Below are 27,942 nucleotides of genomic sequence, written 5' to 3' on the forward strand. Positions count from 1 at the left end.
TTATTCCTGCGTTGCGATTGGCCAGTTTAGCTGTCGGTGAAGGCGAGGCCCCGCCCACAGAGATCTCTCTCAACTTTGCCCTCTCCGTCTGGAGCCGCAGCTCCTCCCTCTTGCAGAGCGAAGCAGGACCTCCATTCAAACCTCCAAACTCAGGGGGATGCAAGTGTAACTCCGCCGCCCTGCTAGAGCCGCACAGAGACTGCAGAGAGCGTGGAGAACCGGCTTTGTGTCGCAGCGCTGCAGCTACGCGAGAAAGTGGAGGGGGAGGATAACTAGTGATTGTGGCCGCGATACTCACAAGTGGTTGCTACCAGCGAGCTGCTCCAACTGACTGACTGCAAATATGGCGAGCGCCTCATACCACATCTCTAATCTCCTGGAAAAAATGACTTCCAGCGATAAGGATTTCAGGTGAGCCATGCTCCCGAATACCGCCGCTGCGGTGTGAAGTTCGGGTATATGTGTGGTTGTTAGAGCTGCAGCGCGTGTGGGCCGTGTTTTCGTTCTGAAATGGGGATCGTGCACTGAGTTTGGAGCTGGGTAGGCTAAGCTAACGATAGCTAGCCTAGCTTGGTTAGCTTAGCTTGCTAGTTAGCTAGGCCGCAGATCCGCCGCTGTTGTGTTTAGCGCACCAGCCAGTTAGTCGACAAGTTATAAGATAGCTAAAGACAGTTGGAACGTCTTATTTTTGCTTTTAAATCAACCTTATGGAGTTAATTCGCTGTAAGTGGGGATTTGTGCTAACAGTAAGCTAGCTAGCTTGCTAACTAACTCGCTAACAATGTAAGCAAGCTAGCTCCTCAGGTTAGCGCGCTAAACGGCTGATTTTGCCAGTTACGTTAGCTAGCACTATTAGCAAACATTAGGGCGCTATGAGCTCTTCTAGAGCAGGCTGGTGCGGAGGGAGGCTGCGCTGGCTTGCTAACTTAACTATGAAACAGATAATCACCGTTTTATTGCACAGTAACAGTTGTTTGGATGATAGTCAACGTTATATTTTGAACAAATCTACTAACATGAGATGTAGATGTAGGTTAGCTGACTAATTTAACAAAGCTGGCTAGCTAGTGTGGCCTGTCACAAAGTTGACTTGTCATCTTGTCTTGTCATTAACTCGTTGGCTAATCTATTTAGCTAATAGAATAGTCGTGTTTTCTCTGTCAACACTAAGGTTATTAAGTTATCACCAGGAGTTTAGTCTGTGGGGCAACAATGTATGTTAACTAGTTAGTTAGCTATCTAGGTAATTTAGATGTTTAGCATGCTGGTGCCATTATTATTGTAACCAGTGGAAGTTGACTCACGTTGTGTTTTTATAGTAAGTGGCTGCAGGTGCAAAACTATGCAGCTCACATAAGTTGACAATTGCTCGAATCTAAATTAAATCTACTTAACATTTACTAAACTTGAGCAAAAAGTAATATTATACTGTAACGTTAGAGAAATAATTTTAAGGGACTTTCTGAAAACGTGTGAAGTAGCTAATAATGTAAAAATATAAGCGTTTCTCACATAACATTCCAATCTAGACCAATGCTAAAATTTATCAAAGCGTTAAAAGTAGCATTGCTAACACAAAAATTAAAATACGTTAACACCAATTCACCGACGTTACCAGAACGTTTAAAAACGTTAAATAAAACGGTCTAAGAATAGTAACGCTAACCATCTATTTCATGTATAAAAGTTTTTGGTAATAAAAACTAACAATGCTTTTTGCTTTGAAAACATTTCCTTCATAGTTGAAACATCCTGGCTTTTCAGGAAAATTAAACAAAACACATCATTTAACTTATAAAAACAGTTTTCAGTCAGATAGGTTTAAATTTATGGATCAGACATTTTTGTTTTAATGTGTTCATAACATAAAATTTCAACACTTCAAGTTTAAAACCTACATTAAAAATATTATCCATCAAATATTTCACGTTTAACCAATGTCAAGTAAGTTCAGTACAAATCTACAAAATTTAGTCACAATAAGTACATTATTGAAAAAATTGGACATCACCATAATAATATATGATGATCCTGATTTCGCCTATTGTGTTTGTCAATGTTGACAATAATTAATAATGACGACATTGTTTATTGCAGCATTGTAAATGAGTGTTAAATTGAGGTACAATTTACTATTAACTTACTATGGATAGAGATGAGAGAACTGTGGTGCACGCTCTTGTTGTTTTGGAGTTGAGGGTTGGTTGTTTGCAAGCTATTGCTTCAAAGAGTGAAATTGTTAGTTTTCCTCACTGATAATGCTATTTCCACACCACACTAACTTTTTACGCTGCAATCTCCTAATGTTGTTTGCATAATTCACCAAGATACAATACTCCAATGTCTTGATTTGATGTGTTCGTGTCTCAATATGTTGCAGGCAACAGTTTTAACCCATCCTGGAGTATGCTCCATAAAACTTGTTTTGATGTATCTAACTTGAAGATATTAGCAACAATTCTGTAGATTGAGAGGTTGGACATTCTTGAGTCTGTTTGTTGTGCTATGTCTGATCACTTTTGGTAGGTAGCAACCACAGCATGCCAGGATCGCTCATTATTCAAGTTGTTTTGGAGATGCTGTGACCCATTCATATAGTCATCGCTATTTGTCCCTTGGTCAAAGTGTTTAAGATTCTTACGCTTGCCCATTTTTTCAAGAACCAACTGCGCACTTGCTACCTAATACAGTATACAGTATCCCACCCATTCGCCGTTGCAGCAAGATAATCAGTTAATTTACTTTTCAGAGATTTAAGGTCATGACATCACTCTGTTGCAATTTAGAATAAGAAAGTGCCAGCAGATGAGCCAAACATTCCATTTTCCCATTTTCGGTTTGTTGGAGAATTCAACGTTTTAAAGATGCTTAATCAAATATGTTGTCCCTCATATGCTCATGTGCACTTGATTTGTCTTTATTTTTAGATAAAGATGAAGTGATTACCTCAGAAAGAGGGAAGTCTAAGAGGGAGTTTGATTTGTACATTTTGTGCAGTGTCTTTAGTATTAAAAACTGTACTCTTTTCTACAGTATATTAAATATATTTTTAGTGCTTGTGTGTATTGATTTAGAGGAATAGAATTTCCCAGAATTGCATGAATTGATTGTTACAGGTGTCAAAAGCTATAAATGAAGGTGCAGCAAAAGTCGCACAGTTGAAAACTGCACATGTTAAGATTGCTTAATGTTGTTCTCGAGCAGTGAAGGCTCAACACCTGTCAGGGCTGATCCTTCCACCTACTTTCTTGTGAGGCGTTTCCACACAGAGTCTTGAGGTTTGTTTTTTACAGATACCCTCAGGGATCATGTGGCATGACTGAGGGAAGCCTCTGTTCTGCAGCATCTAGCAACAAATGCTGTGTCAGTGCTGCATCAGAAGGTGACGTGTGCAAAAAAAAAAAAAAGCCTGTGTGCCAAAAGGTTATTTGTATTGACTGAGATTCCTGGCAAATACACATGCACACTGCAGATTCTCGTGTTTGGTTGTGTTATGCAAAAACAGTCTATTCCAGGATCATAGCACCAGTTTCATTAAGGGAATCAACTTTTTAAGCTTATTGAATGGTGTGGTGAACAGATGGGAAGTGGTTGGTCTGTTGAAGTCTTAATGGAATATTCTGGTATGCCCAGAAGTGCACTGCCATTGTTGTGGATGGTGGCAACATTTCCTTTTGGTGGTGACATAAAATATGAGGTTTTGAAATTTGAGGCTTGATAAATAAAGCCATACACAGTATGACCCCCCAATATTGAGTGAAATTGATATAAAAGTGTGTCAGCTGTATATTGACGGATTTGTATCTCAAATATATGATTGGTGTTGAGCTGGTGGTTTTAGGAGCTGGTGAGGATTATACTAAATGGTCTATTTTGTGAGTTACAAGTTCTTAGTTCAAGAGCTTAATGGCAATACTTCAGTACTGCAGAACCCCATTAAAGCCAGTGTAGTAACACATTTTAATAAAAAAACATCACACTGCCCCCCTCCCCCCACCAAACTTAAATACTTGCAGACATTGTCTACTAACAGACAGATTTCTATAGAGCTTCTTTGCAAAAATGTTAGTTGTATAAAGCAATAATACATAGCTATAATTTTTATTTTATTTTATTTTATTTTATTTGATGAGTAACTCTATAGTTTATGCTTGTGGGAAGGATGCCTGTGAGAAGGATTATTTACAGCAAAACTTGCACAGATGTTGTGCTAATATAGATATAAAATGAATATATACCTTTGTTATTGAATGTCTAGCTTCAATGCTGAAATCGTCAGCTGTTGTAAATGCTTGTTTCTTAGGCTTGGTCTGATGTAGCTCTTTTGGACATTTTGTTTGTTCCCTAAAATACAGATTTGTCTGAAAGAGGGTGTTCCTTTGTGTGGTGTTCCATTACTGTGGTTGAGTGGTCCACCCATGCATTATTCCTCCTGCCTTAATATGTTCTTGGAATTAGGAATTCCTTGCCATCAAAGAATGCCCAAAGTGATAACTAAAATCTAATCCTTAAAGCAGTTTTAAAGTTTTGTTTAGTTTTGAAAGGTTGGAATACTCAACCCAAACTTTATTTTGCACCTAAAAGAAGTCCACTAAAACTTGAGTCTTGTTTCGCCTTCAAGTAAAAGCTGATGCAGTTTGCTGATGGTGCAAACACATTTTCATGGTCTGCACTAAACAGGGGATTTTAAACTCTGTGTGCTTTTCTTACTGCGAGTCAGCGCTGTACTGTCCACATAACTCACTCTTTACTGACGCTTGTATTGTTCCTGCAGCATCGGCTGCTGCTAACATCAGATGAGCACATGGGTCACAGAGTATAATTTTGATTGGCTGAGTGACTTGATTGGTCAAATTTAAACTGACGTGTTATTAAACTGATTGATTGCTGCAAGGAAACCCAAGGAAATACTTTAGCCTGAGTTGTGCTTTCAGCAGGAAATTGAAATATGGATTTGCGCAGATGAGCTCTGTCTGCCTATACTCTGCTGTAGCTGTGATGTGCTCTATTTCCTACAGGTTCATGGCCACAAATGACTTGATGTCAGAACTGCAGAAAGATTCCATCAAGCTGGATGACGACAGTGAGCGGAAAGTGGTCAAGATGATCCTCAAACTTCTGGAAGACAAAAATGGCGAAGTTCAGAACCTGGCTGTTAAATGGTAGGTGCAAGATTTGCTCTGCTAAATGATTCCCAGCTTTCTAAATATTCATGTTTTAGGCACATACAGGTACAAGTTTTTGCTTTTCAGATATCTTCCTTAACAAATAATATACAAGCATTTGGAGGCAAAAAATAAGTTTAACATTTAATATGCATCACAAATTATGCTGTAAAAAGAGCTACTGTAGGAGCCCTTTGGGGTTTTTTGTTGCTTCAGTCTGAAAAACAGAATGCATTCAGCTGTAGCGCTTGTTTAACTTATTCTTTGCATGTGTCTTGTATGAAATATAAAGATTTAGTCTTGTTACAACATAAAGCTTTGTTTGCACAAATACCCAACAGCAAACAAGTGCACTGTGGTTATTAGATCATTTGGGGGACCACACCCACCCTTGTTTAGCTGTATATGCTGATGTTAAGCACGGGTTTGGTGAATTTATAGCTTTATCTAATCCCCCAATATGCACTCTGTTCCATGGTTTTGCTTTGTATCCTGGTGTGCGTTTTTGGTACTTTTGTTCAATTGATTGCAGAATTAATTCTTCTTAGCGCTTAAGGGGGACAGACATTGGGCTTCGATGTTGCTTGTACTTTTTCTAAAAATAGCTGCTGAGTCATTGCACTTTGATACATCTTTCTATTTTTGATGAAAGACTGATTGTGTACAACAGTAGCAAATTGTTCTATTTAATTTAATTTGCGTGCACAACACTTTGTTGGTGTTTTTTTATGCGATTGAATTGACTAGCTTTGTGAGACCTAAAATACACACACACACACAATTCAATTTACCTTTATTTACTTTTTTTTTTTTTTTTTTTTTTTTTTACTGACATTGGAGTGTTTTTTGCTGTGACCTCTATTGTGAAATTAAAAATACAGGAATCTTCAACAGATTTCAAAGTTTCAGAAGTCAGTGATCCAAGGATAAATTATGAAATTAATAATGTCCCCTGAGTAGCCAAGGTTTGAATGCAATAAATTGTATTAATGATGTATTAAATATATTATGATATAATGACACTTTACCTGTATAAGTGGCTCTGCAGGCCCTGTAATGTGACTATTATCAATGCACACATTGTTATAACAATCATGAAATAATATACAGCTCTGGAAAAAAATTAGACCCCTTAAAATTATGAGTTTCTTTGATTTTAACAAATGGAAAACCTATTGGACTATAATCAAGAGGAAGATGAATGATCACAAGCCATCAAACCAAGCTGAACTGCATACATTTTTGCATCAGGAGTGAGTAGCATGACGTTATCCAAAAGCAGTGTATAAGACTGGTGGAGGAAAACATGCCAAGATGCATGAAAACTGTGATTAAAGACCAGGGTTATTCTACCAAATACTGATTTCTGCATAGTTTATAGAATAAAACAACAATGTTCATTTTACTCAAGAATATACCTAAAAATAGCAAAATCAGAGAAACTGATTCAGAAACTTAAGTGGTCTCTTAATTTTTTCCAGAGCTGTATGTATATTATATAGCATAAATCTGTATATAACTTGATTACTAAAACTGTGATTGCACTAGTCGTTTTACTTGCTTAAAAATGCATTGATTTGTAAATACTGGTGATTTTCTTATGTTGCAGTTTGGGACCACTTGTTAGCAAAGTCAAGGAGTATCAAGTTGAAACAATTGTCGACACGCTGTGCACGAACATGCTGTCAGATAAAGAGCAGCTTCGAGATATTTCTAGCATCGGTCTGAAGACAGTGATCGGGGAGCTCCCACCAGCATCCAGCGGTAACGTCCCTGACCTTTGTTTGCTCGTTTTATCCCCTTAGTGTGTTAGTGAAGATGCTGAATGCATGTTTTGACACAATAAGTGTGCCTTTCACAGCCCTTCTCTCAGCACTGTGTGTTATGATGCCAGGGGCGTGTGGGTACTGCTCCTGATATTTTTATAGTTTTCCAGAGCAGGAGGGAGTCTTGGCTGAACACTTTTGTGTCTTTCCCTCAGGCTCTGCCCTTGCTGCCAGCGTGTGCAAAAAGATCACAGGCCGCCTCACGAGTGCTATTGCCAAGCAGGAGGACGTATCCGTGCAGCTCGAAGCCCTGGACATCATGGCTGACATGCTCTGCAGGTGCGGACACAGCAATTTGGCAGCTTGTAGTTCTTGTTTAGACATTTTTTGAGCATTTCTCTGGATGGATGTCTATATGGAATGTGTTTCCTCTGAAGGTCTTTAGCTCACATTAATGTGAGCTTATACTGTGACTGTGTGGCTTTTAGTTCTCTGTTGTGTGCTTACTTCGCAGTATAGAACTGTGATAACAGCTAGTTTGTCAAAAATGCGCCACAAGACGAATATCTTCAAATATATATATCATTATGTAAAGGTGTTATTACACTCCAGTTACATGAAGGATAAACAAGAGCTTTTTAAATGTGAAAGTGTAGGACGCTTAAGACGCTTTGCTGCAGTCTTAATTAAGCCTCAGAAGAGTGTTTGTGATTTGTAATGCATGTTAACATCTTTCAAAATGAATTAACTTTGATGACTACATAGCAGGTGCTGGAAAAGACTTGTTTACTTCATTGTTTTGTTAGGTTGTTAAACTCTGCTTTGGGGCGAGCTTTAGCTAAGCTTTTAATCTTTTTAGGAAAAAAAAATAGTCAAAAAGAGGTTAGTAGTCAAGCCAAGGCAAGTTTCTTATTTAATACTTTTTTGCGATGGCATTGCTGCAAAGCAGTTGAGGTTTTTCTTCAAGATTGTCAGGTAGAAATGTCTCTCAGCTCTTTTCCTGTGTGACAGGCTTGACTGGGCTTCAGCTATCTCATATCTGCACTGAGAAATTGCAGTGTTTGAACTGTTTGTAATGCACGTTTTAAAAAGGTTGTTAGATACACATATAAAACATAGCTAAGCCAAATTTTGCCTACTGAACGTTGGGTATGAACTAGGGCTCAAAAAAATATTCTGATATTCTGTACATGTATGAACAATTCTCGATTACGATTGTTAGTTCTTACTTGGGGTGGGCAATATGGCCCTATATAATATCACAATATTTCATAGTATTTTCACAATAACGATACTCTCGGCGGTGTGACAAAACACTGAATTAAAAAATTATTTTAGGAATACAACACTTCGATATGATATGTCACACCTCTAACTGAGATATTAAAAAATACAAGAATAATTACTTTTGCTAAAACAGCAAAATAGTATTACTGTAATGTGATGATTAGGGATGGGTGATATGGTACCATATTTCAGGGTATTATATCGTTCAGATATTCAAAAATGTTGACGATATTATTGCGTACGATACAATGTGGCCCTCTCCTAGTTCTTACTTCATTTTTTTATTTATTTCTAAACAGACAGCACTATTTAAAGTGATGCGCAAGTTATTGTTTCCTTTACATTTAATTTTAAAAATGTTAATTTAAAATGTTCACTCTGACAGCACCTGTATGTAAAGATGTACAATCTATGATACCATTTTGAAAATAGTGATTCGATTAATTTAATTAATTTGCTTAACCTCCCAGCCCAAGTGTAAACCCTGATGATGCAGCACTGTGGTAGGTATGCTTGCATTGTGGTGTTGTAATGGTTTAGTTTTTTCATTACTGTGGATGTTTGAAGGGTAAAAGCCTTCAAATGTGCTGCTTCAATTATTTCAGTCACTGAATGGCTGGTGCTCGTGTTTAATATTTTTTTAGATTTTCTTATATTGTGCATTCTGTATTTATGTTTAGGGATTTGGGGATTTTTTTTTGCAGAGCTGACCTCAGAATATTGTATTGAATATATTGTCTATGCTTTCTCTGAGATCAAACCTTCTTTGAAATCCTTCAATGCTTGTCTCGTTCAGACAGGGGGGCCTGTTGGTGAACTTCCACCCCTCCATCCTGAACTGCCTGCTCCCCCAGCTGACCAGCCCTCGACTGGCTGTGAGGAAGAGGACCATCATCGCTCTAGGTCACCTCGTCATGAGCTGTGGAAATCTCGTCTTCGTGGATCTCATCGAGCACTTACTGTCTGAGCTCTCTCGCAACGACTCCATGTCCACCACTCGCACTTACATCCAGTGCATCGCCGCCATCAGCCGACAGGCCGGCCACAGAATCGGTGAGAGAATTTGGGTTTGTGTCTCATGTTTGCAAGATGCGATATTTCAGTGTGACCTTCAGTTGGATAATGTTACAGAAGTAAGAGAATGTAGTGTTGAGACTTATGGGCTCATGCAGTAGTGGAGAGTAGTGTTGCCAATTATGCTATACCAAGTGCCATAGTGATGCTTCTTATGATCCTTAATAACAATTGCACTCTTTTCGTTTTATAAAGTGTTTAAAATAAGTAGTGTCTTGGCTAATAATAGTTATTATAATGCCAGCTCAGAAGTCATTTTTGCCCAACCAGCTGCACTGAAGATTAGGTAAATAAGAGTTTAGGGATGTGAAACTGTGTTTTTGTTTGTTTTTGTTTTAAATCGTTGTCTCATCAGCATATACAAAAACGAATAGAGGCATACACTTAATGCTAATATGTGCATGCTAAACTTTAAATTATAGCACCTTTACCCACTTTGTAAGTTATAAAAGAAAAACCCACCAAAAACTAAATAAATGAGTCCTGGCTGTTTTAATTCATTTTTAATTAGCAGCATATCTTAACAAAACTGTTTAGCAGTATTATTCATATAAACACACTGTATTGGTTAATAATCAGCATTAAGTGACTGATTGGATCGGAGGGTAAGGCTGATCTGGGTCACTATTGTCATTAAATATTACTTTATTCTTGTTTCTAAGAGGATAAAGCTAATTTCACAGGTTTTCACATTACATACACACACAAATGACTTTACCTGCCTTTTGCTTTCTCATTTGAGTATTGAGTCCTTTCTGCCTGTTGCAAGGCCACGAGTTCTAAACAGTTATTTTCTGCCTCTCTAAAATTCAGCTTGCTGCATCTTTCAGCTTACTGCATCTGAGGTTTGCTGACCTTCTCTAACTATTTGACTGACACTTTTCTTTTCACTCATATAGAGGAAACGCAGGCAGAAGTTGACTCTCCTTGGAGATGACTTGCCTGTGCGTGTGCGTGAGACAGGCGATGGGGCGATCTGCAGTCGTCCTGTTATTACCTGTCACCTTGTCTTTGGGCTTCATCTCTCAGTCACGCCACCAGGCTGAGCCCTGGAAGTCGCGAGTGAAATGAAGTGAAAAGTCATTTAGGTCGGCTGTGCTAGCACGCATGTTCGCCCATCAACCAATTACCGCCTCTGTTTGATGAGATGAAGACAACAGCGATTAAGATATGGACGATAACTTCAGTGAAGTGCTCTCAAAGCCGTTTTGCAGTTCCCTTTCCCACTACTGGTTTTAATTAAGTTTTTCTTTATTCTGTGCACGTGACATCCTTTTTTTTCTTTTTCTTTTTTTTTTAAGATCATTTAGTTGACTGGTTTAAAAGGAGACGTCTTTATCAGGCAACGTTTCCCAAGTCATTTTCTTTCTCTGTGAATTCTGGCTGCGTTTTGATGTTAAGTTCTCTCTCCATGTGTTGCCGTATAGATTAGGCAGCACTCAGATCTGTCGAGTGACATGCAGAGACTCTGCCTGAACGTTAACTGGTTTGTTCCTGTCCCCCGCAGGCGAGTATTTGGAGAAGATCATTCCACTGGTGGTGAAATTCTGCAACATTGATGACGACGAACTGAGAGAGTACTGCATACAAGCCTTCGAGTCCTTTGTTAGGAGGTTGGTATACACAAAACTGTGGTGTAGTTATGTATGTTTAAAAAAAGAATTTACTGCTTTTAATGTGAATCAGGTAAAATGCAACATCTTTAAGATTATACAATGATTTCTAGGAAAAAGAATACATGATGTACTTTTTAAAATGAATTTAAAAATGTTGCAATATCTTTATATCGTTTAGTCATTGTGATGTGCGCATGTGCAATAGTCACTTCGCAGGATATGCGATGTCACTTAAGGCAATTAAATCAAACACGTCAAAGTTTTGGTTCTCGAGACAAGAAGTAGATACACAGCGTCGTCTCTGTGTAAGTGATGGGCTCCTGCTACCTGCGTGAGAAGAGTGTCGAAAGCTGTGCACCTCAGTTCAGCACAGTTTTACAGATATTTCCAGTTACAGTTGAATTCACGCTTTTAATTCCAGAAAAAAACATTCTTATTTACCTTTTTAAAAGTAAGTTAAATGCCTGATTAAAGGGCTGATTACTGTTGTTGCGCTGTTTCCCTCAGCGCTGACTCAGCTCTTGAATGGTCCGGACACGAGACAATGCGTGGGTGGTGGCAGAGCTGGTGATGTCATGGGCTTTGCATTGTTTAATATTGCTATATATCGTCGAAAAAAAAAAAAAAAAAGAAGAACATTTGCAATGTAAAATATTTCCAATATCGTGCAGCCCTAGTGACTGGTCTGTCTTAGTGGGGAAAAAAGGTTACACCCATTTATATCCATAATTTAGGAATACATTGTTAAAGACTTTTCTATTTTTTTTTTTATATTTAAATGTATATGTACAGATGCTCAATAATCCTGTTTGTTTTTGGCTTTTGAAAAAATAAATGAATTGATTATCAGAATAGCTAGTAACAGACATGTCGGGGTCATATTATGCAGAACTCAATGAAAAATGTCCGCATTAGTTGAGAGAGGGATAAAAAGCAGGAGAGTTTTTTAACTGACATGTTCAGTCATGCCATGCTTTGGGGAAGTCTGTGCTCTGCTCTCTGCTCTAGAACACCCCAGCTGGGAGAAAAGGCTCCGTGCTGAGGGATGCATATTTCAGTGAACCCAACCTCAGGAATGTCTCTGAATGTTTAGTAGTCACCTTGAGAACCTTGCTTAGAAACTGCTCACGCACATTCACATTCGCTCCTTCCCTTAGTGGCTGTCAGTGGGCAAAATTAGTTTTTGCCACCCGTCCCCTCTTCTTAGTGTTTGTTCAGTACCTTTTTATTATATGGACTTTCTTTGTGATTTAATCAGACTTTGTAGTGCCGTTGCTGCAGCAAAGCACAGCCAGACTGAGAGACATAAAGACATTTATTTTCATTTGAAGATTATCTGTTTGTGTTTGTTTTAAGATAAGCTGCCAGAGAATAGAGCAGTAAACAAGGCGTACAAGGAGAACATAGATTTAGGCAGCCATTCTGGGCGTGTGCTTAAACCTTGAAGAGCTCTCAGTACTGTGTTGAGCAGATTAAACAACATGCTCTGTATGTTTTTGTTTCCAGATGTCCAAAAGAAGTGTACCCTCATGTCCCCACAATAATCAACATCTGCCTGAAGTACTTGACTTATGACCCCAACTACAACTATGATGATGAGGATGAAGATGAGAATGCTATGGATGCAGATGGGGTGGATGAGGACTATCAAGGTATGAGGAGGTTGCTCACTAGTTTTTATCTACATCTGTCGTTCCAAAACTACTCCTGATCTTCCTGTAGCTGCTGTAAATGGCCAGATGCATTTGGGATTTTTCATTTTACTATATTGCTGGCATAGTACTCGGAGTTTCGATTCTATTTAAGGCTATTGACCTTGTTTGGACATCAGTAACAGGGTTTCCCCCAGGATTTCCTTGAAGGTGCGGTGGCAGGACCCCCGGGTTGGGAACCGATAATTTATATCACGTTAATGATATCACGATATAACACAATTACACATGTTTCCAGTTATTTTCTTTATTTCCAACTGTCACTGAAAAATGCCCACTTAAAACAAAAAGTTGCAAAAAGTAGGTTTCTTAAAAATAAATCCTTATTGTTCTTTTTTCAGATACGGTAAACGTAAAAGTGTGCAACACAAAATGTTAAATTATACATAACAGAGGAGAAAGGGCACAACAGACATGTTATCTATACAGTATATCACCCAGCCACATTCAGTGGCACATCTGGCAGGCTGGCTCAGAGCATTTAATCCTCCTGGATTTTTTAAAGAACAGCTCAAAGGCCTTCTGGTATGGGAACTCAAGGACTGAAGGTCCATTAATACTGATGCGCATGCACGCAGCCAGGTGCTCCCCCTGTAGCCTGTTTCTCAGGTCTGTTTTCACCTATTATGAATACATACATGAAGGCTACATCAATGAAATGACTTTTTAATACCCTTTTCCAAAGAAAATTAAGACCAACTCGCAAGATCATATACGTTAAAATAAAAAAACTATTAATTGTTTACGTTTAATCTAGCTGCTTGAAAACTTCAAATGTGAATGCACAAGACACAATACGAGACACAAACATTACAATTTTCTCACTGTACAGTATACACAATTAAACTTTATACAAAACCAAATTCAATTTAATATATTTAATATATATGTATTATTTATTCGCTCTTATCTGTATTAGGTATTTTAAATGTGAGAATGAGTAAATAAAATAAAAAATATTATTGAATTTAATTAAAAATTGTGCTTATTAAAACAGACAAATAATATCTTTAATCTTTAATTTAATTACAATAAAATGTTTACTGGACCGTGAAAACAAATGCATCACAGAGCTTTTCTAGGGTGCCTCTATTCTAGGGCCCTACATCCTTGCTTTATGACAGCTCCAGAAACAGAAACATAGCGTGATTTTCACTCCACCAGGTGAGTGAGCCTGAGTGGACACCTGCGTAAGTTGAAGCTGTTTAATCACTGTTTAATTCATCTCTCTCTCGCGCGCGCATTATGTTTCAGTCTCTCTCTCGCATTATGTTTCAGTCTCTCTCTCTCGCTATTTACAGGCGCGCTCTCGCTCTCTCTCTCTCTCTCGCGTTATGTTTCAGTCTCTCTCTCTCGCTGTGTCCTATACTCACACTCTCTCTCGCGCGCGCGCGTTATGTTGGCACTGCATGACTAACTACCGATTTCCACCCCCGAAGTTCAACACATGGCTGACGGAATTATTCCCCCCTATATTTAGCTCCGGCAAATTTAAGACATTTTGGTTGAAATTTTAAGACAAAATAAGACTTTTCAAGGCCTTATTTGACAAAAATGAAATTTAATACCATTTAAGACTTTTTAAGGACCCGCGGCCACCCTGCTACATGTGCAGGACTGGAACACAGCTGTGCGTTTAGGAATTACGGCTAGAGAAGCCCTCACCTGTAGCCTCCCGAAATAGATGCAACATGCGAAACCAGCCGTGTTGTGTAGGCTACGTCTACAACATATTACCGATATAACCCTTGAACAATGTTCAACAACTTGTTCACAAATATAAAAAAAACATCATTTCAGCGCCACATACCTCGGATTCAGTTGTTTGACAGTGTCAGAAACGAGAGAGGGCGGGGCAACGCTGATCAAGCGCGGGAAAAACGCCGGGCTCCGAATTTTCACGAAGGGTGGCGGGGAAGAACGAAGGCGTGGCGGACCGCCGCACTGAAATGAACGTGGCGGAAACCCTGAGTAATATTCCCCTTACTGTTCTTCAGTTTCAATAAATCTGTGTGCAACAGTGTTAATTTTATTAATGAAAACTACTATGATGAATAATCTTTGTTGACTGCCTATTTATTTATTATGAAAACAAGACAAAATAAATAAAAATACGAAAAAAATAAAAATAAAAACTAAATGAAAATATCAAAGACTGACTAATGGAGAGATAATTTGGAATAAATAATATTCCAAGCGATCGGAACACAGGTGCTCCACACAGCATCCTTATTAGCAATGTTTAATGTCTAATAGGGATCTGTGCAATCCATCAACATTACAGGCCTCTTGCTTTGATACATTTTAATGTTTGCATAATTAAAGCTCACCTTCCGCGAAAATCCGATCTTGTTTTTTGTGGAATACAGTAGGTCTCTCCGAGTTGAATGTGTACACCTGCACATTAAACTGTTTTGCAGCCCCCATTGTCTGCAGGAGCTAAGCAAAGAAATCCCCCCTCCCCCCCTCCGAAAAACGGGTGAATTTTGAATTATCTTTCTGCCTACGTAGGCAGAAACTCACAGACCAGCCCACCTTGGCTCGAGAAACTCCCAGAGGCGGAGCTGAAGCGACGCAACATCACCGCTCATCAGTTAGGAGGTGGGAGGCAGTGAGCGGTGGAGGGGCGGAGGGGCGTCGCAGTGCTCCTAGCCAATCAGAGGAGAGATATTTGCATGCTGTTTGCATGTATGAATATTCATGAGCAAAGCTGGAATCCGGTCATTTTGGACACACCCCTAAAACAGTCCATTAAAAAGAACTATACAGAGACACCTGAGCACTATTTTTTTACAAAAACGGCTCACATGTCATTCATTCATACTAGAGACCACAACTAGACATTTTAAAATGAAAGAAAAAACGACGGAAGGTGAGCTTTAAATGCAACAAAGCATTTAAGTAAATAATATTAAAATAACACAAAGCTAAAATATAAAAGCAATAAAAATACGTAAAACATAGTACACTTTGCCATCGCCCTATATCGCCATATTGATACCCAGTGGTATTTCCAGAAGACAGCAACTTTAAAATGACTGTTGAATTAGTACTGCACAATATACAATTTAAGCATAGTTATCGCGATGTTTGCATGCCCAATAGTCACATTGCGGGATGTGTGATGTCACCTAAGGCAAAAAAAAACAAAACTGACAGCCTGTCCACAGCTGTGCACCTCAGTTCCGCACAGTTTTGCGCAGATATTTTCCGTTACAGCTGGAATCATGCTTTTAGAAAAACGCTCTTACCTTTTAAATGGCCATTTAAATTCTTGATTGTTGTTGTTTTGCTGTTTTCCTTGGGTTTTGAGCGCATGGCTGACTCTAAAGCACTGATTCAGCTCTCGGTCGGTCTGGATCTTTGTCGTGAGGCAGCGCACGGGTGGGGGTGGAGCTGGTGCTGTAAAGGGTCCTGCATTGTTTAATATCGCGATATATATCGCCGGAAACAAAGCAAAATATAATGTAATTTTTTTCCAATATCGTGCAGCCCTACTGTCAATATCTTTGCTGTCTACTCCCAAAGACTGAACAGCTGCATTCTTGTGCTGCAAGAAAACACACCCCTGTATTCCAAGCACCTCGTTTTTGAAATAAAGAAAGCGGCTGCATTTGGCCCAGTCTGGAGCCTTTTGAACGGCTCGGTTTTTCACAGCTGATATTATTGGCTACGAGATTGCTTTTTTGCAGAGACTCGTCGCTCCGTAACAAGCAGAGGAGCTTTAAAGCGTGGTGCAGTGCCCGTGGCAGCGTTCCCTGCTCCTGTAGGGGGAACGGTGAAGGTGGTTATTGAGAGTCGAGTGGATTTCAAGAGGCCACTCTTGCCCACTACCCCCCTATTAAGTGCATAAGATGGGAATGTAGAGTCTCATTCACACTGGCCATTTGGAGGACTGAAAGGCATGTTTGTTCTCTGTGAAAGCCACACATAAAGGTAAATAAAAGGCTTGCTGCAGAGGTTAGAAAAGAAACTGCTTTATGGGAGAATCTGGCACTAAAAGGTGTAGCCTGGTGGCTTCTTTTTGTTAGGTTTGGTGACTCCCTTTGATTTGACCTTTTGATTTCCTCAGTATATAAGCCTGTGCATACAATACAAAAATCATAATAAAATAATAAAGCTAGACTGTTAACTGTGACTTGTAATGCAATTCATAGGACCCCTTTATTTATATTTACTTATTTCATTTCATGAACCGAAGCAGAGTTACGATGATTCCAAGAGATCCTTTGCCAATTGCTTGTGTTTCAGGCAGTGTTCGTGTGATATACTGTGATTATATAATGGTATTTTATGTTGTTTATTTTATGGTTTGTTAATAGATAGATTGTAATATTTGTAATCTTAATTTACTTTCATTTCTGATTGCTAAAGTATTGAGAAATTTAAAGGAACTCTGGCTGAACTATACAAAAAAAAACCCCTCTTTTTGTAACATATAACATAAGAAAGTACTGCTAAATAAATAAATAAATCAGAAAGATAAAATACATCTGCCCCAGTCACAATTTCTGGTTCTTTTCCACATTTATAATTACAGTAGTCTGATCTGTACTAATGAACACACAGGTTGAGTCTTGCATGAAAATTGGCGTGTGATTTTTCGTGTTTTAGATGTGCAGCGTCAGTATCACAATTTTCAGGTGAGAAAACTGCTAAACTGTGAAATCTCATGGTGATTACTATTCAGTGTGATTGCTACAGTCAGGTTTGTTTTGGGCAGTCTTTTCCAATCTCAGTGTAACTTTAAATCAGGCTTGTAAGTCAGCAGGAATTTCCAGCACCAAGAGGACTGATATTAGCCTGTTAAAGGTAACCGAGTTGCATCTTAGACTCCACCAAATTACAGTCACAGTGACCAAGTGACAAGAAATGAAGAACATTATCTAAAAAAATACTGAGCATCTTGTTCCTCAGTTAATGTTCCTCAAGGGCTCAAATCACAAAAAGCACAAGGCAAAAATGGGATTGAAGTCCCAGGCTAAATCTCACTGATTTTGTAGCGGTGTGCTTTCAGAATTGTAGAAAGCATTTATTTGCAGTTATACCATTGGCTTAGGCTTATATTCAACACATACTACATTTATTTATTAAATGCCCTTGTTTACGTAATTTTTCTATTCATTTTAAAATGTCTAGTTGTGGTCTATAGTATGGATGAATGCTATGTGAGCTGTTTTTTTGTGAAAAGTAAGTGCTCCGGTGATCATGCAAACATATCGCCTCTGATTGGTTAACAGCACTGTAAGGCAGCTAGATAGACACCAGTTAGAAATGTTTTAAAATAAAGACGAGTGTCATATGTTACTTTACAACATGTGTAATTCACTGTTAAGTGCGGATTAGCCACTGACCTAGTCTTAGAGTCTCTGTAAAACCAGAAATCCACTGGACAAAGCATGTATTTGCACAAATAACACAGTAACGAACAACCATGCTGTTCCTAGCTCTGTTAGCTCCTATCTGACGAGGCGCTGTAGCTGCCCAGCTTTAGTTCTGCCTCTGGACGGTCGTGAGCCAAGGTGGACGAGGCCACTGTAGACACGGTGCATTTCCTTATTGACTCTGCTGCAGACAATGGAGGTCGAGGAAGAGTTTCATATGTAACATGCATGTATAACTCAGAGAAACTTACTGTATTTCACAAAGAACAAGAAAGTTGTTTTTAGCGGAAGGAGATCTTTAAAAAAAAATTTTTATTCTTTTTCCAACCTTTGTTGATCTTAAGTATTTGATTGAGCACCACTGTTTCAGGGAATACTGTTTCTCTGCTTCACAGTACAAAACTGGGACATTAGGCATTATGCCAATAAGTTCATATCTATCTATATTTTCTATTGGGAGGGCTTCTATGCAGGGGCTAGAGAAGCTGTATGTGTGCATTTGCACTTCTGTGTCAGCAGTGGGTCCAACTTCAAGTACCGTATTTTTCGGACTATAAGGCGCACCGTATTATAAGACGCACTATCAAAGAACGCCTATTTTCTGCTATTTTTCCATACATAGGGCGCATCGCATTATAAGGCGCGTTAAGTGACACTAGAAAGGGTGCCTATATCAAAGTGAACAGGGGTTGCGCCATGTTTCCCTTCCCCCACCGGGGGTGGTCGCTTGCCGGTGGAGCGTCTCAGTATATATAAATCTAGCTCTTTCAAAGTCAAACGAGTGCTGGATATTAATCTACACAGATTCCTCTCCTGAAAACTGTTTATTTGGGTGAGTAACGTGCTTCAGTTTATTTACAGTAAGCTTAGATTTCCAGATGTCCACTAAGGCTTGCTGCACCAGCGTTAGCATAGCTATCCGCTAGCACGCTAGCTAGTCACCTAAACTAGTAAAGTTAACCCAAACTTAAACGACAGCGTTACACTGAGTAATCCTGCGTGTTCTGGTAAGACAGTGAGATATTAGCTAGCGATTCGTCCCCCGTAGCTTGTTTTAACACGGTAAACAAGCAGATTACAGGCTGATAAAACTCACCTCTGAGAGAGTTAGCGCTTAGCATCTAGCTAATGCTAGCCAGGCAAAGCAGCACAGACTTACAGGCCGATAACTCACCTCTGAACGGTGAACGCTTAGCGATTAGCATCTAACTCTAATAATACTGCTCCAGCAGTATTAAAAGTGCTAAATTTAGAAAATACTGATCTCTGAACAGTGAAAAAGCTAGCTAGCTAAGCGGTTACCATCTAGCTAATGCTATTGCTGCTCTGCACGGAGTGTGTGTTTACTGCTCCTTACACCTGACGGGTAAAATTTAGATAATACTGATCTCTGAACAGTGAATAAGCTAGCTAATGCTATTTGCTGCTCCAGCCTCGGAGCTGCACGGCTCTGGACTCTGTATAGCACTGAAACTCTGTATAACGCTGCACGGAGTGTGTGTTTACTGCTCCTTACAACCTGACGAGTAAAATTTAGATAATACTGATCTCAGTGAATAAGCTAGCTAGCTTAGCGGTTAGCATCTAGCTAATGCTATTGCTGCTCAGCCTCGGAGCTGCACGGCTCTGGACTCTGTATAGCACTGAAACTCTCTATAACGCTGCACGGAGTGTGTGTTTACTGCTCCTTACAACCTGACGAGTAAAATCCATACAAAAGGCGCACCGTATTATAAGACGCACTGTCAATTTTTGTGAAAATTAAAAGTTTTTAAGTGCGCCTTATAGTCCGAAAAATACGGTAGTTAAATGCATTTATTAAAAGGGTTGCTTAGCATATTGGTGCAGATTGTATAATATTGTACCCTTTGAAGCAGTTATACCGGTACACATTAAATTAGAGAGAGAGAGAGAGACATCCTGGTGTTGTGTCTGTTAAAATAGTCAGTAAATATTGCTCAGCTTGATCATTTCTTGCTTCCAGGGATCTGCATCTCTTCAGCTGTGCCTCTCTTTCTTCTATAACTCGTATTCATACCTATTTTCTGGTTTCCCCATTCAATAATTTATCAAGCTGGCTCCTCGCAAGCTTGTAAACATCCCCGGTGGCTTGTGGAGTCTGGCAGCAGTGGAGGATGTGTCCTTTTGAGTTGCTTGTATCTGTGTTGTTGCTTTTGGGGATATGAAGACTTCAAGGAAAAAAACTCACAGAACTTGCACGGTGGGGTTCTGACACAAATTGGGTTTAGCACAACATGATGATTTCAAAGGACAGTATGTTTTATTTAATTGAGACCAATAAAAGTTATGAAGTTATGCAAGTTATTACTGAAATGAATCCAGTTATTACTATTTAACACAGTATTTTCTTTTTTATTATTTAATATGATGCCCATTTCCACGTAACTGAATGTAATCGCTTGAAACTCTTGCAGGAAGCGATGACGAATACAGTGATGACGATGACATGAGCTGGAAGGTGCGGCGGGCAGCAGCCAAGTGCCTGGACGCTGTGGTGAGCACCCGGCACGAGATGCTACCCGAATTCTACCGCACGGTTTCCCCAGCGCTTATAGCGCGCTTTAAAGAACGAGAGGAGAATGTGAAGGCTGACGTCTTCCACGCCTACCTGTCCCTGCTCAAGCAGACAAGGCCAGCCCAGAGCTGGCTCTGTGACCCTGATGCTATGGAGCAGGGAGAAACACCGCTCACAATGCTTCAGAGCCAGGTACAGACATGAATAACCACACGCACACACCTGTACTCTCAAAGTCACAGGTGCATATGCTTACATTCACTTACATTTACACACATTGACTGTTTTAAATATGTGAATTCTGCTGACGTCTAAGGTGTATTGTGGTTTTGATCTGGCTTAATTATGCACATCCATATGTTTGCAGTATTTCGTTAGATAGTGAATTGTGTGTTTGCCTGTGCAGGTGCCCATGATAGTGAAAGCTCTGCATAAACAGATGAAGGAGAAGAGTGTGAAGACAAGACAGTGCTGCTTCAACATGCTGACAGAGCTGGTGAACGTGCTGCCTGGGGCTCTGACTCAGCACATCCCCGTGCTCGTCCCAGGTATGTGCCCCAGGCACTCCCCTCCATTTCACAGCAGCAGAGGCAGTTTCTCTAAGCCGGCATGTCCATTCATCTAGAATGGGCGACTTCCATTTCGCAGAAGAACTTTTGTCACTTGTATCAGCTGCGCTTAGACAGTTGCTTTAGGCTGAACTTGAAAACCCTTTTTTTTTCTGATAAATGCAAACGTTCTTTTCATATGGTCCCTTTCTATGCTTCGATTTGTCTTCTAAAACTTTTGTTGTTTCTTCTCTTTGTAGGAATTATATTCTCTCTAAATGATAAATCAAGCTCCTCCAATTTGAAGATCGATGCCCTGTCCTGTTTATACGTGATTCTCTGCAATCATCAGCCTCAAGTCTTCCATCCCCATGTCCAGGCCTTGGTGCCCCCTGTAGTGGCCTGTGTGGGAGATCCTTTCTACAAGATCACCTCTGAAGCACTTCTAGTCACTCAACAGTTAGTGAAGGTGATCCGTCCTTTGGATCAGACTGACGCCTTTGACGCGTCGCCCTACATCACTGACCTGTTCGCCTGCACCATCAAGCGTCTGAAGGCGGCCGACATCGACCAGGAGGTGAAAGAGCGTGCCATCTCCTGCATGGGTCAGATCATCTGCAACCTGGGAGACAGTCTTGGCACTGACTTGCCAGGGACGCTGCACATCTTTCTTGAGCGACTGAAGAATGAGATCACTCGGCTGACCACAGTGAAGGCACTGACTCTGATCGCTGGCTCCCCACTGAAGATTGATCTGCGACCCATCCTCGGCGAGGCTGTGCCCATCCTGGCCTCCTTCCTCCGCAAGAACCAGCGAGCGCTGAAGCTCAGCACTTTGGCAGCACTGGACATCCTTGTGAAGAACTACAGTGACAGTGTGACGCCAGCCATGATCGACGCTGTACTGGCAGAGCTGCCGCCACTGATCAGCGAGAGCGACATGCACGTCTCGCAGATGGCCATCAGCTTCCTGACCACACTGGCCCGTGTGCACCCTGACTCACTTTCCAAGATCAGTGGCTCTATCTTGGCAGAGCTGATAGCACTGGTGCGCTCGCCGCTGCTACAGGGCGGTGCTCTCAGTGCCATGCTGGAGTTTTTCCAGGCGCTGGTGGCCACCGGCACGGCCAGCCTGGGATATATGGACCTATTGCGGATGCTGACCGGCCCTGTATATGCACAGAGTGCTGCCCTCACCCACAAGCAGTCCTACTACTCTATCGCCAAGTGCGTCGCAGCGCTCACCCGGGCGTGCCCTAAAGGTAATAGAAATTCCTATTTACCTAGACAGTTAGCTTTGCAAAGAGGTGTTTTATTTAGGTATATTATTTATGTATTTATTTAATTATAAAGGACTGTTAAAGGAGAAATGCCTTTTCATGGACAAAGCTTTGTCCTTTTAGCTAGCATTGAAAGCCTGTTGGGAGTGTCAGGATAACAATGCTTAAAAAAAAAGCTTTATTTTGGAATATTGGGAGCAAACAGAAGGTGGGCTATTCAACTAAAATTCATACTCGTTATCATGTTTCACTACTACGCACCCACATCCATTTCACATCAGATTTCTCCTTTAATTATATAAGAGAGACTGTCAGTTAAGTTAAGTATGTTAAGCCCTATCTGGACAGGATTCATTTCTCAGGGGGTTCTGGGGTAACTTTCTCTTTTATGAGGGGGGGCGTCTGTGATTTTATTCCCATCCGGAACGACCATGTACGGGATTTTCTCAGACGTCCTCTGAAAAAAAATTACAGGCAGAATTACCTACTGTTTTTAGCTGAACTCCGTGGCCTCCGGTAATTTTAGGCCTGTCTGGATCCACACATCTAAATTTTCATTTCCTTGCCTTTAATAAAAAAGCTATTTGTCCACTGCCACGCACCGTAATTACATTTTGGGCGCAAATTTCCGCGGAAATTAAATATTTTTTCACAGACGTTCCCCTATGAAACGAATCTCGCCTGCATAGGGCTTTAGTTGACTTTTAGTCACCTGCTAGTATGGTGCAATTTACAGTTATTAAAGACTGACACTTCCTTGAGTTATCATGAGGTTCTGATGCTCTCTAGAAAGTCTATATTATCTAATACATGTTGACACATGGTCAGCTCTAATATGTTAGTTTTCTTTCTTTACTCTGTCCTATTACTCAATCAATTTTCTTTCTAACAATTCCAAAGAGGGCCCTGCCGTGGTGGGCCAGTTCATCCAAGATGTGAAGAACTCTCGTTCCACTGACTCCATCCGCCTCCTAGCCCTGCTGTCCCTGGGTGAGGTGGGTCATCACGTAGATTTGAGTGGCCAGCCAGAGCTCAAAACGGTCATCCTCGATGCCTTCTCCTCAGCCAGTGAGGAGGTGAAATCAGCTGCCTCGTACGCACTGGGCAGCATCAGCGTTGGTAACCTGCCTGAGTACCTGCCCTTCGTGCTGCAGGAGATTTCAGGCCAGCCCAAGCGTCAGTACCTGCTGCTGCACTCGCTTAAAGAAATCATCAGCTCTGCGTCTGTGGCCGGTCTCAAGCCGTATGTGGAGAGTGTGTGGGCTCTGCTGCTTAAACACTGCGAGTGCACGGAGGAAGGCACCCGCAACGTTGTGGCCGAATGTCTGGGGAAGCTCACCCTTATAGACCCAGAGACGCTACTGCCCAGACTAAAGGGCTATTTGTTATCAGGTGAGCATTTTTATTTTTATTATTTTCACATTTAAAAAACATTTTTGCTGTATTGAAACAGTTTAACTAAACAATTTTATTCAAATAATGATCAAATAATTTGTCAAATATATAAATTAGTTTTGATTAAGCATATGGGGTGATCGTCATATTATATGGTTGCTTTAAGTAATTACTGTATGCAGTGTATTAATCTAACATATGATGCATGATCTATAACAAGGAGTTTTTAATTATAAGCAAGTCTGCAATTAGATGCTGTTTCCTGCCCATGCATGTGTGTCTTCTGCCTCTGCTATTCTACTTAAAAAAAAATAATTACAACCCCCGTCACTCAAATCTTTTTATGCACCAGTCTAAAGTACTAGATTAGCTTTAAAACCGACATTGGGGAACAGATAAATTACTGTTCAAAACTGACAAGGTCCAACTCTGTTTGTGTACATGTTACCTTAAACATAAGAGGGGAGGAAAGAAGAACTACACCAAAACTACTAAAACTACACATTCCTTTTCTTTACTGCATAGACAAAAAATAGGGTTAGTCAGATACTCATTACAATAACTCTAGATCTCAGTTGTATTTAATGATCAAACATGTCTTGCATTATAATCCCATTGGTGGCCTAGCTTATATATTATTGAAATATAATATTGAATATTAAGGTCAGGCTGTTTGTGCATTACCAACTTTTGGATTTAATTCTATATTTAGGTGTAAAGTAGCACTTTCCTAAGCTGTAAAGCCTAGTGACAGTTTAGCAGGAACAGCTAGAGGTTTTGAGTCAGTCTGATTTCAAACTCATTTTCCCCTTATTGATTTTTTAAAAATCTTATTTTGTCTTCTCTTCCACCCCCAGGATCTTCGTATGCCAGAAGCTCGGTAGTTACTGCTGTAAAGTTCACAATTTCAGACCACCCACAGGCAATTGATCCCCTCCTGAAAAACTGCATAGGTAAGGGCTTTTTGGAAATGTTTCTTTCAGAGCGTAAATACTTTTCTTCCCTCTCACTCTTAGAAAAGTTTGAAGATCAAAAGGGCATGTGATGAGGTTTACGCTTCTTCTTACTCTTTCATCTGCCATTTTTTCTCTCTTAGGTGATTTTTTGAAAACGTTGGAAGACCCAGACCTCAATGTGCGAAGGGTTGCTCTCGTTACATTCAACTCTGCTGCCCATAATAAGCCCTCACTTATCCGAGACCTCCTGGACACTGTTCTCCCTCACTTATATAATGAGACTAAAGTGCGCAAAGAGCTGATTAGAGAGGTAAATTTACTTGCTCTTTATTAATTTGTCACCATGTCCCTCTGGCTGCTCAATTTGAAGCTCATTAATATTCTTGTTCTGTGTTATTAGGTTGAAATGGGTCCGTTTAAACACACAGTAGACGACGGGCTGGACATCAGGAAGGCTGCGTTTGAGTGTATGTACACCCTTTTGGACAGCTGCCTCGATAGACTTGACATCTTTGAGTTTCTTAACCACGTTGAAGACGGACTTAAAGACCATTACGACATCAAGGTGGGCCGTCGTGTTTCATTACTGCTCCGAATGATGAATCTTTCATGACTCTGTACCTGTTTAGCATTCAGCTTGTGTTGTGAATACAAAAGATGAAAGAGTGAATGGGCTATATCTGATATACGGGGTGGTTATTTCAAAGCTGCTGTAACAGTCACACAATTCACTGCTCTTAGATTCAATTAATTTTTAGACACATCTGAATTTTAATCTTAATTTTACTTAATTGTCTGCTGTTATCTTTCTCTGTTCAGATGCTGACATTCCTGATGCTAGCCAGACTGTCCACTTTGTGCCCTAGTGCTGTGTTGCAGAGGCTTGACAGACTGGTTGAGCCTCTCAGAGCTACATGCACCACAAAGGTGAGCAAAAAAAAAAAAAATGTAAATGATCACATGTAAGAGAACATGCTTAAAAGGAACTAAGAGCTTAAAGTATTAGTAATAGCAGGCCAGAGCAAATGTAGTAAAAACCTTTAAAACTAGACAAAAATCACTCTCTATTTTGGTACATTAGCGTAGCAATTTTGACATTTTTAAATGTGATAAACAGAGGCTACACAAGCTGTTTTTATGCTTGTGTAGTATTTTTTTGGACATTTAAAAGCTATGTCCACTAGAGGTCAGGTCAAGGCTAAAAACACTATCATCTCTCATTCAGAACATGATTTTAAAACTAATAAAGATTGTTGATGGAGTATTAGTTTCCATTTCCTGTAGGCTGCATCAGCCTCATAGCTTGAATGATAAAGTAAAGAAGCAATTTTTAGAAACCAAAGATCCTCCAACCCTGCTCCTAGAGCTGTCTTTCCACAGACTTATGATTCATTTCTACTGTATCCAACCTGACCTAGCTAATTATGACATTCAAAAGAGGGAGGTGTCCATGAACCAGCCAGTGAACAAGTTTATATACCAATGAAACAGTAGCTTGGCCCCGCCCACTGCACTGGTAAAACAGTATCACTAGAGACATTGAGGGAAAATAACAAATTTTTAATAATTTAATGTGATTTAGAACACAATTTTAAATCATGTTTTTTTTATGTTTACAGATGATTTATGAAATAATAAGTCATTTTGAAATATAAAATATTACACACAGACTTCTAATGCAATGGAAAAAAATAATTATTTTAGTTAATAGGATTTTCTTGCTATATAGATTTTATAGTACAGTATTAGTATTATTTTCTATGCATTACAGACAGAAAACAGCATTCTTAAATTTTTTCCAACACTGGAGATAATTCAGGTCTAAAAGGGTTCACCTTGGTTTTGAAATTTCTTTCCCGCCATTCATCACAGCTCTTCCTCCACTCCTGTATTGTTTCAGGTAAAGGCAAACTCTGTAAAGCAGGAGTTTGAGAAGCAGGACGAGCTGAAAAGGTCCGCCATGCGGGCAGTAGTGGCCCTGCTGACCATCCCTGAGGCAGAGAAGAGCCCCCTCATGAGTGAATTCCAGTCCCAGATAAGCTCCAACCCCGAGCTGGCTGCCATCTTCGACAGCATCCAGAGGGACTCCTCTTCAGCCAACATGGAGTCTATGGACACCAGTTAAACTGCGCCACCATGCCTGACACCTTCACTTACAACAAAAAGCTGCAAGAAAACCAATTCTGGGGGACCCTTTTATCGTTCCATGCATTGCACTGAATCAAATATTGTAGGAGGAAAAGAAATATCAAGAAAAGCTTAAAAAAAAACTGAGAAAAGTAAAAAAAAAAAAATAAAAAAAAATCATGGGAAAAAATGAAAGGAAGACGTACATTCTCGTAAGCTTCAGAGCTTATCATGTTCGTTTTTTTCAATAGAGAAGAAATTGCTTTGATTGTTCATCAGTCTTCGTTTTTCTCTCCCCACTCCCAGACCACCTCTTTTGTTTTCTTTTTTTCTTTTTTTTTCCGGGTTTAGTTCCAGTTTGATGATTCCAGAGGATCCACAGGTACCTCCACACACAGACTTTTGAGCATTGCTGAATCGAGGCACTTGAACAGATGGCATAAAAAAAAAACAGACTGCACGAGCTTCTCCTTTTCTTCTTTTGTTGCGTTACCAGAGGAGAAGAATTGTTCTCTGCATTCTGGACTGCTGAGTTCTATAGGATTGATGGCGATAAATGCTAACATTCAGTCAGTTCAGATGATTTAAGGACCATCTTTCTTTTGTTTTCTATGTTACCATATTTCTTACCAGACCAGATTTAATGGCTGTTTTTGTACAATTCGAATGTCATCTTGTGTCCCTCTCATCCCCCGTCTAAATGGTTGGTCGGACCTTGAAAGTTTCGACTGCGTTAGAAATATTCCATTAAAGAAGCGCGGCCGTGTGTCTTGGACAAATGAAACCTGGTTTGTTTACCCCCTTCCATGACCTTAAATGGCAGTTTAACATTCCACCCATTCGCAGATTTACATGGTGTAAACAGCATGTATTAGACATTCAGTGACCTAAAATACACTTGGTGTGCGCGTGTGTGTGTAAGATTTTCTTTTTTGTTTCTTTTTCTTTTCTTTATTTTTCACCTGATGACAGTTCTGTTTGGCTCAACCATATAGAAGTGAAACCTGAATCCAATGTTATGAGAAGTTGCTCTGTATGGACGTGAATTCCACACGTGAATAAAAACAATAAGAGTGGAGAATATTCTCTGATCACA

At 39.9% G+C, this 27,942-nt stretch overlaps 1 protein-coding gene across 1 annotated transcript; it reads left to right on the top strand.

Annotated features, from left to right (window-relative positions):
- The first annotated feature begins 89 nt into the window (after positions 1 to 89).
- Positions 90 to 27,942, top strand: cand1 (cullin-associated and neddylation-dissociated 1). Its single transcript, XM_007236662.4, has 16 exons — positions 90 to 411; positions 5,019 to 5,162; positions 6,775 to 6,929; positions 7,147 to 7,270; positions 9,015 to 9,271; positions 10,800 to 10,905; positions 12,415 to 12,560; positions 20,440 to 20,732; positions 20,947 to 21,088; positions 21,349 to 22,350; positions 23,269 to 23,760; positions 24,621 to 24,716; positions 24,860 to 25,029; positions 25,120 to 25,284; positions 25,539 to 25,646; positions 26,620 to 27,942. Exons 1-16 carry the CDS (start codon positions 344 to 346, stop codon positions 26,842 to 26,844), a joined length of 3,693 nt encoding a protein of 1,230 aa, XP_007236724.2. The 5' UTR covers positions 90 to 343; the 3' UTR covers positions 26,845 to 27,942.

Source organism: Astyanax mexicanus, chromosome 2 (assembly GCF_023375975.1).
Source record: "Astyanax mexicanus isolate ESR-SI-001 chromosome 2, AstMex3_surface, whole genome shotgun sequence".
Lineage (NCBI taxonomy): Eukaryota > Metazoa > Chordata > Actinopteri > Characiformes > Acestrorhamphidae > Astyanax > Astyanax mexicanus.

Bases quoted from the DNA above. Each gene is read 5' to 3' on its own strand.
- cand1 (XM_007236662.4), top strand. From the start codon at position 344: ATGGCGAGCGCCTCATACCACATCTCTAATCTCCTGGAAAAAATGACT. The intron at 412-5,018 runs GTGAGCCATGCT...TATTTCCTACAG, and splicing joins TCCAGCGATAAGGATTTCAG to GTTCATGGCCACAAATGACT. The intron at 12,561-20,439 runs GTATGAGGAGGT...AAACTCTTGCAG, and splicing joins GGTGGATGAGGACTATCAAG to GAAGCGATGACGAATACAGT.